This window comes from Ursus americanus, chromosome X (assembly GCF_024610735.1).
Source record: "Ursus americanus isolate L20-20 chromosome X, mUrsAme1.1.p, whole genome shotgun sequence".
NCBI lineage: Eukaryota > Metazoa > Chordata > Mammalia > Carnivora > Ursidae > Ursus > Ursus americanus.
The window spans coordinates 115,762,560-115,776,325 of record NC_142164.1 but is presented as its reverse complement, the minus strand read 5'-3'; the positions used below and the strand labels follow the sequence as shown (position 1 = coordinate 115,776,325).

Sequence of the window (13,766 nt, the reverse complement as noted above, 5' to 3'; positions counted from 1 at the left end):
CAGCTATTGGCCTGTACGTAGCACCCCCCCTCCCGCTCCCACCATTTGCAGGGTTCAGGTAAGTCTTGATAGTAGAGTTCCAGAGTGGCCTAGCAGAGCCCTTCCAGAGAGAGCAGCGGTTGCCACTCTTGCAGTTGCAAGGAACATGGCTCACATCTCTGGCTCTGAGCCCAGCGGGTGCCTTCGATTCTTTTCGGCAGTGAACAGCTCCTGGGCTTTCCTTCTTAGTGTCTCCTATGTGAAGTAGGCTCTGTTCCGCCCGGCAGGCAGAACCAAGGACGCTGATGTTTAGTACAACTACTTGTTCATTCACCTGTGATTGATTCAGCATGCATTTGGCAGATATCTGTTGAGTGCCTACTGTATACTAGGCGTTGTCCAGGCACTGGGAATGTATTGGTGAGCGGGGAATCACTGAACTAGCTGCTGTTAGAATCAGGGCTTCTAACCCAATTAGGAGACTCAGAGGAAAGAGAAGGGGGTTATTTATTTCGATTAGTGGATTGACAGTTTACTCAGTTGTATTTGGTTTTATGAGGGGTTCAGCAAATCATGTGCTCAGTTCTTGATGGAGGTTTGTGGCTTGATCCAATCCTGATGAAGATTGATCCTTGATCCGGTCGACCTGATTGTTGAAATAGATGGGCTCCTGTCCCGTGGGACTGCTGGGGCATTGGTTGGTGTGCAAGAATGAGCAGCACATAAGTATGTGTGGATAGTTGCCTCCTCGCCTCAGTGCTCCGGGCCGGAACTATCTCGATTTAGGAGAGAAATGTGCAGTGTGTATCATGTAGCATCCACACTTGAAAACATGTTGTGCCCCAGCGTCATCTGATGTTTGTGGTTGAATCCTGTCCCATTTGATGTAACGAGATTTAACCTGACCCACATACTGTGCCGGCATTTGCCCAGCGGGCCCGTTGTTCCTCTTTTAAACAGAGACCCTTTTTCAAACTCAGCCTGACCCCGAATGCTGCCAGTTTTCCATTAGAGTACTCTATTGCGATAAATGGCCTTAGAGCAGGCAGTTAGAATTTTATTTTTTAGAGAACAATATAGGTGAATAGTAGTCTTTGAGAAGGCAAGAAATGTATTATAGAAACCAGGATCCATTTTAAGGCAAGCCTCACTGTACATTTTTCCTAACCTTTTCCCATGAACCAAAAGAAAGATTAAAATTCCAACAGAAGGAAAATCGCCTTGGAGAAATATCTTGAGACCGATGGATTTATTTCATGTGTGACTTAAAATAGCCTGGGTTTCTAGTACTGCATAAAGCTGTATTTCTAATGAGTTCCTGTTACCCTAATGTTTGGGGGCTACAGATAGAAAGAGGCTAATTGTTACCATAACAGTTTTACTATCTTTCTTTGACGAATCCACAAAATGGTCCATTTTTAGGAGAGGAGATCCAAGAGGTGGGGGGAATGTGGATTTTCTGGAGTTATTTCTGTGGTCCCAAGGGTCATATTTGGGATTAAGCTGCATTTCTGGGCTGTGAGCCTGGGATGATGGTCCTATTGGTTTTTGTTCCTTTTAGGATTCATAATGCCATTTGGGCCAGTTAAAAGTTAGTTTGTAAAAAAAAAAGAAAGAAAGAGAAAGAAGGAAAAAAGAAAAACAACTTATTGAGGTCATTGGGCAGCTAAGCGAGGTTTCTTGTCATGTTCAACTTGAGCCCATGATGAGGTGAGGGAGTGTTAGGAAAGCACGGGTAGAGGGCCCAGGGGGAGGCCAAAGAAGTCTTCTTCTCCCAAAGAAGTCGCCCTGCTCAGGCCCACGTGTCAAGACTTTGGCAATGAGTGATGGCGACACAGCAGGGGGACCCTTGCACGGCATTAGCTTAAGAGAGATGCCAATTTCACAGATGTTTGGCTGAAGCCCCTCATTAGGAACGTGGCATTTGCCCTCTGAACCCCTTCTCTGTGGGATTCTGGGATGCGGATCGAGGGAAAACGTGTGTTCCTGTGGGTGTGGGCCGGAGGGGCTTGCTAGCAAGGGCCTCTGTGTCCTCACTGTTCCCGCTCACCCATTCCAGAGAACGCCAGACAGAGGCAGGAGGGCATCGTGAGCAATTCCATCATGTACTTCACGGAGGAGCCCCCTGAGCTGCCGGCCAACAGCCCGCACCCGCTGAAGCTGCGGCGCGTGCTCAACCTCAGCCCGTTCACGGTCACGGACCACACCCCCATGGAGACGGTGGTGGACATCTTCCGGAAGCTGGGGCTCCGGCAGTGCCTGGTGACGCGGAGCGGGTGAGTGGCCCGGCGGCCGTCGACGGAACCTGGGCTCTGGCCGGAGTCCGAGACCAAGATGAATGAGTCACGGTCTCCGTCCCCGGCCTCGCGGGGCAGCCGGAGCGGCGGGAAGGCGGGAGAAGCCTCCCGGCCTGAGGCCGAGGGTTGAGTCAGAAAGGGCAGGAGCCAAAGGGGAAGGATCTGGGCTGCTTTTCCGCCCCCCGCCCCCCCATGGGGTGGCACTTGGCTCGGGGAGAAAGTACAGCGTGCGGTGCTGTCACGCAGGAGCGGCCGTGAAAGGCACAGGCTCGCGAGAAAACCGGGGCGGGCCCAGTGGTTAAGAACTACGTAAATGCTACGATTAACACATCGCTCTACCTTGCGGGAGCGCTGAAGTTTTGTGTAGAAGTGGGGGCCGTAAGGGCTGCAGCTCGCGACCTGTGTCCAGTGGAACTCCGGGTTCCACTGGGCTGGGGGCGCCAGCTTCCCGCGCCATCAGAAATCACACCGAACTTCTGACTCCCCAGAAACCTAACCACTGGCAGCCTGCTGTTGACCAAAGCCTTACCGGTAACGTGAACGGTTGATTAACACGTACTTCGTCCGAATGTGTATTATAGACACTATTCTTACAGTAAGGAAAATCATAAGGAAGAGACAATACACTTATAGTACTATTCTGTATGTTTTGAAAAAAATCTGCATGTAAGCGGACCCATGCAGTTCAGACCCGTGTTGTTTAAGGGCCAGCTGTATTCCCGTGCCCCTGGGGTCCGCTGCGGGCAGTTTTCTACATTCACCTGGAATTTCTCATGGATGGCGTGACCCATAAGCAAATGTGAGGTTTGCCTTATGCTCAGACTCTTCCCTAATATAGCAGTCTGTTCAAAACAACCTCATGTTTTCAAAGCAGCTGTTCCCCAAGAGCTGGGAGGTCTGGTGGCCCCATGGCATTGTCTCTGCCGTGGCAATATTACTTTTGCTTTGTGTTGCCGCAAGCCAGGAAACGAGCGTTGCAAAGATCAAAGGTTCATGATGGCGTGAGAGGTGCTGTGCCCCAGGGGCCATTCTTTGAGCTCAGAGGTGCACCCCAAATCCCACGGCTTTGGAGGCTTGGGTAGAGGAAGAGACTGGCTCAGTCAGGGTAGCTGGGAACCTAGGGTTGTCCGCCCAGCATATTCCTCTATAGGCTTGAGGGGAGGAGGGTGGGAATGGGGCTGTAGAGACACTGGCACCCTTGCTGTGTGGAGGCCTTAACGCTCGGATGTAGTTTACACTGCAGAGCCCACACTCTAGTTTAACCGAGCAGTTCTCAACCAGAGTGATTTTGCCCCCCAGGATTTCCGGTGTCCCAACTGGAGAGAGAGGGGATGCTCCTGGCACTTAGTGGGTAGAAACTAGGGATGCTATCCGATAGCCTGCAGTGCATGGGACGGCCCGCATTGCAACAAAGACTCACTGGCCCAGAAGGTCACTCTCTCTGGAACTCAGTGACTGTGGACTAGGTGCCCGTGAACAGCCAAGTGAGCCCTCCTCACTCACTCACTTCCTTCCTCCTGTCCTGGCTGTGCAAGGGGCCGAATGTGCACACTGACCCAGAGAACCCCTAGCCTGCACGGCACGCATCCTCAGCTCTGATCGCAGCCAGGGGGGCTGTGTTGCACGTGGGAGGGACAATCGGTAGGCAACAAATAAACGTTTGGGGCTAGAGATCACTTCTGCTGGTGATTTTTAAAGGTCCTCAGTGGGCTGCAGAATCCCCCAGAGGATTAAAGCTCCAGGTTAAACCCAGAGAGTGCTGGGGCCACTGCAATTACTGACCCCTCGGGTCTGGGGGGGCCTGTGAATATGTATTTCTAGCAAGCTGTCAGGTGCCGCTGCTGATCTCTGGGACTCCACTTTGCAAAACGCTGAAGCCAGCCCATTTACATACTTGAATTTCCAGCACTCGGCATAAATACCACTGTGATCACCCGTGGCGTCTCAAGTGCATAGCAGTTTCTCTTTTCCTTTAAAATAATAATCCAATGTCAGTTATCATTGGAATTTCCAGTTCTGGCAGGAAATTCTGCCCTTAACGCCCGCTCACACCTCACGCAACCCCATGAGGTTTTCCTGTGAAGATCTGGGTGCTGAAATTGGCTCCGAATGTTCTGCGAGAAAACAAAATCGCACTCTCTCTCGCTCTACATATTTTAAACAAACACAGATGCCGCTGTTACTGCCGGCGAGGGCTCCTCGTTTGCGGGCCTTTCATCTCCCGGGCTCTCGGCCAGGGCAGGCGCGTCCTGAGCCGGCTTGCGTCTGTGATGTGTTCCGTCACCATGTGCCTTCCCTGCTCACGGCGAGAGCCCCAGCTCGTCCTGTGGACCTGCGGCATCTGCAGGATTTCTCAGGGCTCCAAGTTCATCACGAAACCACACCAGGAATCACAGAAGTCTCTGTCCCCAGAAGGCCTGAGTCTACGAAGCCTCCAGGGGCTAAACCTGCATTTGGGGGGGGGGGATCTTCCCCACAGAGGATCTCGAAAGGCAAAGCGGGCGGGGGAGGTTGAGTCCTATCTCCCCAAGCCTGCTAGGTGGGCCCCCAGGACTTGGACGGAGTGGCCTTCTCAGAAGAGCCCAGCTATTCTAATTGGATACGTTCATGGCCATAGATTGGCCATTTATCATTCCCTCGAATCACTTGAACTGCAACCCAAAGGGACTGGAAGGTCAGACACTTGATTTACATCCAGTGGGACATGTCCCGCCACTAAGGGTCTCTGCCGGATTTGACGTCGCCTCCTTCCGGTGGGTGATCAGCTTTCCTCTTGTGCAGTCATTGTTGTAGGCCAAGGCATAGTTTATGCCCGAACCCAAGACCGCTCTGAATTCGTGTTTCCCCAGAAACACTGTGAGCCGCTGGACGTGGCCGTGTTAGAGTCGCAGAGCTTTAAGAGGAGGTGCTCCAGACTGCTCCGGGGTGAAGAAAGGCAACACGACCAGGCTCTACAGATACAGGAGGGGGGTGTGAGTGCGTGCGTGTGCGCACGCGTGTGGTAGAGTCCTCGTGGCTTTGCAAACACTAACAGGTCCTACTTTTTCAAAGTAACATTCACTTCATCACTGTCTTACTGGGCGTCTTTCTGAGGGAGACCTGGCGAAGGCTCAAAAGATGTCTAAAAAGTAATAAAGCCAAGGAGCTTGGCATCTACCAGGGACATGGGCATAATCCAATTTGGGTGGTTTTACCCAGGTGTTCTAGAGGACGAGGGCCTGAGCCAGGCTTTCAAGGAGAAAATGGCAAAGGGCAACAGAGCCGTGTCAGTTGAGCGGCTGTCCGCTAGTTGGCCATCACCAGCAGCAGAGCCCTCCCCGCCACCGCGGAGGACCGCACCTTAGCTGTCCCCCCGAACCCAGCTGCTCACGCCGCCTCCCATTTCTCCTCCGACCCCAGCTCTCTCAGTGGCATATTATAGGCACAAGCTGCTCGCCTTTTTACTGTCCCTTTTTTATTTGATTTTTTTTACGATTGATTACTATGTGATTATTTAATTTTATTTTTTATTATGTTCGTTAGCCGCATGAGCTTTTGGCGTAGTGTTCCGTGATTCATTAGTTGCCTATAACACCCAGTGCCCTTTTCGATTTTAAATGCAAGGGAAGAACCGTCGTGGCCTGAATTGTGTCCCCCCAAATTCGTATGTTGAAGTCCCACACTCCACCGTAACTGGGTTTGGAGATGGGATCTTTCAAGAGGTAATTAGAGTGAAATGAGGTCCTCAGGCTGGGGCCCTAATCTGATAAGACTGGTGTCCTTATAAGGACGGGAAGAGGCAGCAGGGATGTGCAGGCCGAGAGAGAAGGCCATGTGAGGACTGCGAGCCAAGGAGAGAGGCTTCTGGAGAAACCAAACCTGCCGGCACCTTGGTCTGGGCCTTCTAGTCTCTGGGACCATGAGAACAGTCATTTCTGTTGTCAAGCCCCCCAGTCCGTGGTGCTTCGTTGCGGCCGCCTGAGCTAAGTCCCCGCCCTGACTCCACTTGGCCGGTTTAGTAGAACAGCCTCTTGTTTTACGGGACATCTTCAACCTTACTGCATTTTGATACATTTTAGAAATGTATTTAACGTAATATATGAACACAGTTGAAGCCAAGTAGCTCTAAACGGCTGGAACAGGAAGCAATTCCTGATTTTATCCTTCTGCACCAGCACCCCTCTCCTTTCCGGGGACCCCTTTTCTCCCACAAGGGTTTGTTTTCTTCAATCAACAGACTATTTTTTAGAGCAGTTTTGGGTTTATAGAAAAATTGAACGTAAAGTATAAGGTTCCCATATATCCTCTCTTGTCCCCTCAATTTCCCTTATTAACATCTCGCATCTGTTATATTTGTTGCCTTTGAGGAACTGCTGTTGCTACGTCATTAACTCGGGTCCCTAGTTTACATTAGGGTTCGCTCTTGGTGTGGTACATTCCATGGGTTTTGATAAATGGAGAATGACCTGTAGCCACCATTAGAGTATCACACAGAGTGGTTTCTCTGCCCTAAAAATCCTCTGTGCTCCGCTTCTTCGTCCCTCCCGCCAGCCCAGGCAATCCTGATCTCTTGACTGTCTCCATGGTTTTGCCTTTTCCAGAATGTCCTAGAGTTGGATGTGGCCTTTTCAGACGGGCTTCTTTCACTTAGTGCTATGCATTTAAGGATCCTCCATGGCTCTTCATGGCTTGAGAGCTCATTTCTTTTTAGTGCTGAGTCATATTCCATCGTCTGGAGGGGACCGCAGTTGATGGATCCGTTCACCTACTGAGGGACATCTTGTTTGCTGCCAACGCTTGGCAGTTACGACTCAAGCATACATCTTCTGAGAGTTAAGGAAATTATTTTATATCACCAATAAACTGTAATTATACGGAATCAACAGTGACTCAGTATGTCATTCAATATCCAATTCATATCAAATTCAGATCCAGAATTCTTTCAAGGTTCACACATTGCATTTGGTTGTTTTCCCCTTTAGGCTTTCATCTAGAACAGTTTCCTTTTGTTTGTTATTTATGACACAGATTTTTTTTTTTTGAAGAATCCGGATCTGTAGTCTCACATTCTGAATCCGTTTGATTGCTTCCGCATGGTTTGGTTTGGTTGAAGCAGTTTCTGGCGACATGCCAGCATAGATGATGTCATATTGTCAGCTCTTCCAGCTTTGTTGGTGATAAGCTCTGCCACTTACATGAGGTGGTGGTGGCCAGAGCCCTCCATTGTAAAGGGACATTTTTCTCTCTGCACGTAATCTGTGGAGGGATCCTTTGAGACCAGGTGAATTTTTTGTTTTCCAGCAACCATTTACCCAGGGTTTTAGAAATCCATGGATAATTCCTGACTAAACTAATTACTACATTGGGGGCTGCAAATGTCGATTTGCTGATTCTGTCTCGCTTTCCCCTGTTTTTTGGACCGTCACGATAGAGTCCTGGTGCTCTCAGTGTTTTGACATCCGTGTTGTCGTTTTTCTTTTTATTTCGCATGCTTTTCAGGCCTCCTCTTGTGATTTTCCTCTTTCCCGAAGATGTTCCTATGAGATGGAGGGGAACAGGTAGTGCCCGCCCTCTCCACCAGGGTCAGAGGCGGGCAAACTAACACCAGAAAACAGTCACTTTTTCAGGCTTGGTTAAGGTCCAGTGTGGTCAGGGACAGAGACGTCAGAATTCTGGCCTCACCATTTCACCGCCCAGCATCCATTTCACCAGAGGTAACTGAGTCCAATGCCGCTCTGAAAGCTTGCGTTCCTCTTCATATCCCCTTGTTTCACAGGAGATGAGTTTGGCTGATTTGGCTTTAGCTAAATAAATCACAATGTATTACACTTGTGTTTTCTGATTTGGAGGTATGTCATTATGTTATATAGATACAGAGTAGAAATCTTCCGTTTTAATAGCTGCACAGTATTCCAGCGTTAGCCTGACACTGTTTACTTCTCATTCTTATTTCTTGGGTGTGCTGGTGATAGGGTGAACAGCATCTTGCAGACTCATGTGGCCAGTGGAACTTTCTTTCTCCAAAGAAACGGTGCACATCCCCTTCTTTCAAACCTTTTACTTTACCGAGGGGGCATGATTTGTGCCAGCAGGTGATCATTTAAGTAGTTAATACAATCAAGATGGAGGAAGGGCTGCTGGGAATGGTTGTGCAAGTGTGTCCTGTGCAGTCCCGGGCACTCTTTACACTGTCGCGCTTGTGAACAGTGCTCCTTGGGGTTGTGCGGTGTGTAGTCTAGGGGGCCTGACACAAGGAACCCTGGTAAGAGGCCTCGTTTTTGGAAGTTGAAAGCAATGGAATTTCGGAAGAGGAGGTCATTTACATATATGGCCAGAGATACGAATGTCAAACTTTGCCCGTCCAGCGTGATAGATTTAAAATAGGATCAGTTATCTTATACTTTAAATACCTTATACTTGGAATTTCTGTGATGTGGTCAGGTTTCGACAACAGCTTTCACAAGCCCTTTTTTCAACTGATTATAGGCTTGAAATTCAGGAGAGCGTATTAGTCATCGTAGGTTTATTGCTGTAATTAGCAAGCTTGCCGTCTCAGTGGCCTAACACGATAGCGATTCATTTTCCCCCACGTCACACCCAGTGTGGGTTTCAGCAGGCGTGGGCTCTGCACCATATTGTCATCCAAGGACCCCCAGGTCTTTGAATCTGGTGCTTCCTGAGTCAGTCCTCTGTGACCTCAAGTCCTTCACTGGCTCCTCTGCCTCTGGCTGCCAGTTGAGGAGAGAGAGTGTCAGGAAATGTGCAGGTGACCTGGGAAGGCCATCTCTCCTCTCTACCTACGTGCCGTTGGCCAGAGCCCACTCTGTTGTCCCCACCTAACTGCAAGGAAAGCTGAGAAATATCTCTGTGTGTCCGGGTGGAAAGGGCCCTGGGGTTTAGGGAAGGCATGAGTCAATATTGCAAAGCTGATCCCTTTCCTCTATTTTGTTTCTTCTCCAGGAGACTTCTTGGCATCATCACGAAAAAGGATGTTTTGAGACATATGGCCCAGATGGCGAACCAGGACCCTGAATCCATCATGTTTAATTAGAAACAAGGTGGCATTTATTTTGAGAAAAACACAACTGTGTCATTTTAAAAGAAATAAACAAATGATATGTTATTATCCTAATGAACGATTATGCGCTGGGGGCAGTGGAAGCAAAAGCTTTGTTTGAAAGGGAAAAGGATGAAACCTTTTTAAAAAAAAAGACATCAACGAGTAGGCGTTTTATAGCTTTAACCCCTTATGAGTTTCCAGCTGTGTTTCTTAATGAGTTTATTAACTGCCATGGGGGCATGGGGGTGGGTGTAAACGATGTGGTTTGTACGAGGACACGGAACACAAATGCTGAGTCCAGAAACGTTTGCCCATTGTGTTTAAGGCTGATGTTTGCGAAGCTTTGAGTCCAAAAGGCAAAGGAGTACTGGCCTGTCAGCATCTTTTATTTATTGGTTCCTGAAGTTTTGCTGCTATTTTACTGAATCGGACTAAAGATATTTGCACTTACTTTGTTGGAAAAGAAAAAAGAAATTAAATTGGAACATAGTGAAAACTAAAAGTATGCCAGTGGGTTCACTCATGACCATCCCATTTCTTGCTCCTGTTCTCAGCCTAGCGTTTTGCTTCTCCGTCAGTTTCCGAACCAACATCCAGGGTCTCCTGCGATGAGGAGTATGAAGAAATCATTTCTCTAGGCAAGACAAGCGTCTTGGGACCGCATAACAACTCCTGGCATGTTTAGTGCTGCCCGTATTTCCTTCCATACAAAGGGATTCATCCTGATTTTGAGGATATCTGCACCTGCTCGTTGTGTTGCAAACATGTTGCACGTGCTTCACCTGTTTATTGCCATTGCCCTTGTGTTCTTACATACTGAGCAGTCCAGCACTTTCCATGGGCCATATTCTGTATGCTGCCCGCTTGTCGTAAGTGTGCTTTAATTTCCAAATAGCATACACGAGGGTCAAAACAGGCTACCCAGTGTTAGTACTTACTTTTCCTTTCAGATCTTATTAAATACGGCTGCAGAGAGGGTGAGGCATACGAAGTCTCAGTGGGAACTCCTCCAAATGGATTGCAAGAGAAATACTAAATTGATTCTAAATCTGTTCCATTATCTTCTCCGTAGGATGCAAAACACTCAGCTTTAAGGTCTAAGCATGCACTTTCATCCTCGTACGAGAGCACAGAAGCTCAGGGTTAAATCGTAGACAGCCAGTTTCAGCACTGGGCATCTCTGTATTGAACTGAATGGTGCATTTCTCTCTTCAGTCAGGACTTTGGTCTTCTCTGGGAGAAGGCGTGGCGCTGTGGATTAGGTCCACGGTGTGCTCTGTGTCCGTATGATTGCTCCCACCTGCCCTCTCAGGCCAGTCTTTGCTCTTCCCAGCTCATGGAGCGGCCCTCACCCTCTGCGGACTCGTCATTGATATTGACGTAGCAGGTGTGCGTTTGGTGGCAAGTAATAGAAAATCCAACAGACGATGGAGAGTTGAATGAGAAACCCGGGGGTCGGGCACTCTTGACTCTCTCTGTACTATCGTCAACAATACCTTTGGTATTTTCTGCCATCCTTTGTCCTCTGGCTCATTGCCTCTGAGCTGCAAGGTGGTTACTGAGCTGCCGGGTAGGATGTCCGCTTCCTAGACAGGAAGAGGGAGGGAGAGGCCTGTAACAAGGTGCAGTGCCTGCATCAGGAAAGCAGAACTTTCCCAGAGATGCTCAGCTTACATCCATTGGCCGGAATTCTGTCACGTGACTCCCCCTAGCTGCACGTAAGTGTGGGAAGGAAAGTTTTTAGCCAGACATACTATTCTCTGAATGAAATTTAGATTCTCTTAATAAGGAAGAGGGATTGGTCCTGGGGAGGGAATGCTGTCCACTGGATTGGGTGCCATCATCGTGTCCCTGTCATCGTCCTTCCTGTCCTTCTTACCTTCTTTCTTCCCGACCTCTCTAGACACTCTCTCCTCACCTTATAGTTTCCCACCCCTTCTGTCAGATTTGACATAGAACTGCCAGTCAGAGGACATCATTTCTTAGCCCTAATAAAAACCTAGAAACTTCTAGTGGTATAAGAAAATGTACTGATATGTTCTCTGGGTTAAAAAAGTTAAGTCAGATCGTGCTGACAAACCATGGATGATTTGTTTTTGTGATTGGTTGGCCTCCTCCAGACTAATATCAAATAGCCACTTCAGTGTGGAATACCAGTCAGTAGTAGAGAATTCAGTCTTCGTGCCTTGTCCGCGGCACATAAGTATCGAGTAACAGATCCTAATATTAGTGTTGTTGCTGGGGTTTCCATGGAACATATGCAAGTGAGGCTGAATTCTTCTGGACTTTAAATCCTAAAAGGTCCTAAAGATTGCTTCATGTAGTTCCCTCTTATTCCCACATGACCTCCCAAAAGAGTGTTAGTCATAGCCTGGATTTATATAATCCAGGATGCCCTTTTAGCTGAAATAAGGAGCTTCAGAAGGGAACACGAAACAGTGAACAGATAACCAAAGGTCAGTGAAACCACAGAATTTCCTCTTCCTCCAGCCGAGGCCATGGAGGGATGAAGGGATAGTTTACTCCGGGCCGAGGTCACCAAGGGGCATCGTGTTGTGTCCTTCTCCCCAGTGCTTAGTTTAGAGAGGTCCACAAATGATTCATGGGAAACTGTTGGGAGTTCTGCTTGACTCAGATAACCTTGTTTTCCTTCATAAGTCAAACCTCTCATTTGTCATGGGGTTCGGGCTCTTGGCGACAGAAGGCCAGGGTCAGACCGCTAGGTAAAGGTCAAGGATGGGGGAGTTTGCCGCGCAGCTCCGGGAGTTGATTGCCTCCCTCCTCTTGAACCCCAGCTCCCCTTTGCGGTCCACTTGCCCACCGGCCTGGGGTCGCACACAGACTCGGTGGGGGGCAGGCTCCCGAGCTCTTTGTCACTCTTGCTTGTAGAAGTTCGCGGGTAGGGATTCCAGAGGTGTGTGCTGTGTCCAGATGTAGAGATTCATCCACTTTGCCTGGTGATCCGATGAGCAAGAGGAGTAGAACTGGGACGCGGAGTAAGGTACACATTTCTCAGAATGATGTGTTTTTTTTTCATAATATTTTTATTATATTATGTTAGTCACCATACAGTACATCCCTGGTTTTTGATGTAAAGTTCGATGTGTTTTTATCTTTTTCCAAAACCAAAGCCTTTAGACTTTTGTAGAACTTTCTGGATTCTTTCTGAATCAGTGTTTTATTACATATAAATGCAGAATGGAACAGGAGTTCTCTAATGAGATCAACTTCTCGTTTTCCCTCCCTGCCACGAAGGAAGTGTGTCGTAGAAGGACAGACAGCAAATAGAGTATCCCGAAAGGGCCGGCGGATTGCTGGCGGGTTCGGTGCCTCCCCTGGGAATGCAGATGCGCGCGTGGCAGTAACGGGAAGGCAGATGTGTTAGGAGCAAATCATTGTTCAGTGTTTGCTGTGACGCACACCAGGCAGTCTCAAATCCCTCTATTTAGTACTTCCCAAAGACCTTACAAAGGAGAAGACATCTTGGTGGATCCATTTTTGGCCCTACGACGTCACGGAAACGGAAAAATTTGTTTCCCTTAGGTGACAACTGGTTACTTCACATTATCAGCATGTGCAGATCTGCTCAGCCCTCATCAGCAGAGGCCTTCATTTCAGTTTCACGTGCACAGCGAGCCTTTGAAATGATTTCCGTGAGGGGGGAGCCTGTGTATGTAACGTGGGAACATGAACCAGCCTCACTGTGTCTCTGCCGTCCTCGGTGCGCTGGGAGCGAGCCTGCGTGCGACTCTAATGAGATCTGTGCGCGTCCGGTGTTGGAACGACCACAGAGCAATGTGGTGGTGGTGGTTTTTTTTTTTTAATTGTAACCCTCTGTGTAAACATTGGCACCTTATTAAAAATTAAATGTTTGAACTTTACTTTTAAAAATAAAACAAGCACAGTCCTCATGAAGCATGTTGTAAATGGAAGAGATACTGATTTTCTCAGCTTGTTTCTCCCAGTGGAACCTCTGCAAACCCGAGTCCAGTGATGGCCGAAGTATCTGGGGAAGTTAAAGATCGATTCTTAAGATTTGTGCTCAAGATGGTGACGTCAGTTGGGTCAGCTTTGAAGTCCCTTGGTCTTAGCCCGGTGGGTGATGGCCAAATAACAGTTCAGACTGGGGCTATAAAACATCCAAGAATGGGGAGGACCGCTGTCCCCAGGCCATCTGTGTTTCTGCCCTGTGCACAGAGGCTGGGCAGGACAGCTTGGGCCTGGTCTAACATTCATCCTGTCATCCCTTCAGACTTTTTAGCTATTACTTTAGGAATCACAAGAGCTTAAGTTATGTACTTCCCCACCAGTTTGTTTTTTATGTAATTTTCAACTTTACAAAAATATGAAGGAAAAAAACACAGAGAATGCCCACATCCGTTTAAAGACCACATCCCTTTGAGGCTGTGAGAGGAATCCCTTCTAATTGGGGGAGGGAGCCAGCCCGGGGA

At 48.5% G+C, this 13,766-nt stretch overlaps 1 protein-coding gene across 2 annotated transcripts in view; it reads left to right on the top strand.

The window, feature by feature from the left end:
• The window catches only part of CLCN4 (Cl-/H+ antiporter 4), a 67,108-nt gene extending 53,912 nt beyond the window's left edge, over window positions 1-13,196 (top strand). For both annotated transcript variants that reach the window (XM_087860025.1, XM_087860026.1), the window contains 2 exons: window positions 2,039-2,255; window positions 9,216-13,196. In XM_087860025.1, the coding sequence (XP_087716151.1) occupies window positions 2,039-2,255; window positions 9,216-9,306 (308 nt within the window). In that variant the 3' untranslated portion in view covers window positions 9,307-13,196. The remainder of the gene's footprint in view (window positions 1-2,038; window positions 2,256-9,215) is intronic.
• Window positions 13,197-13,766: the final 570 nt, after the last annotated feature.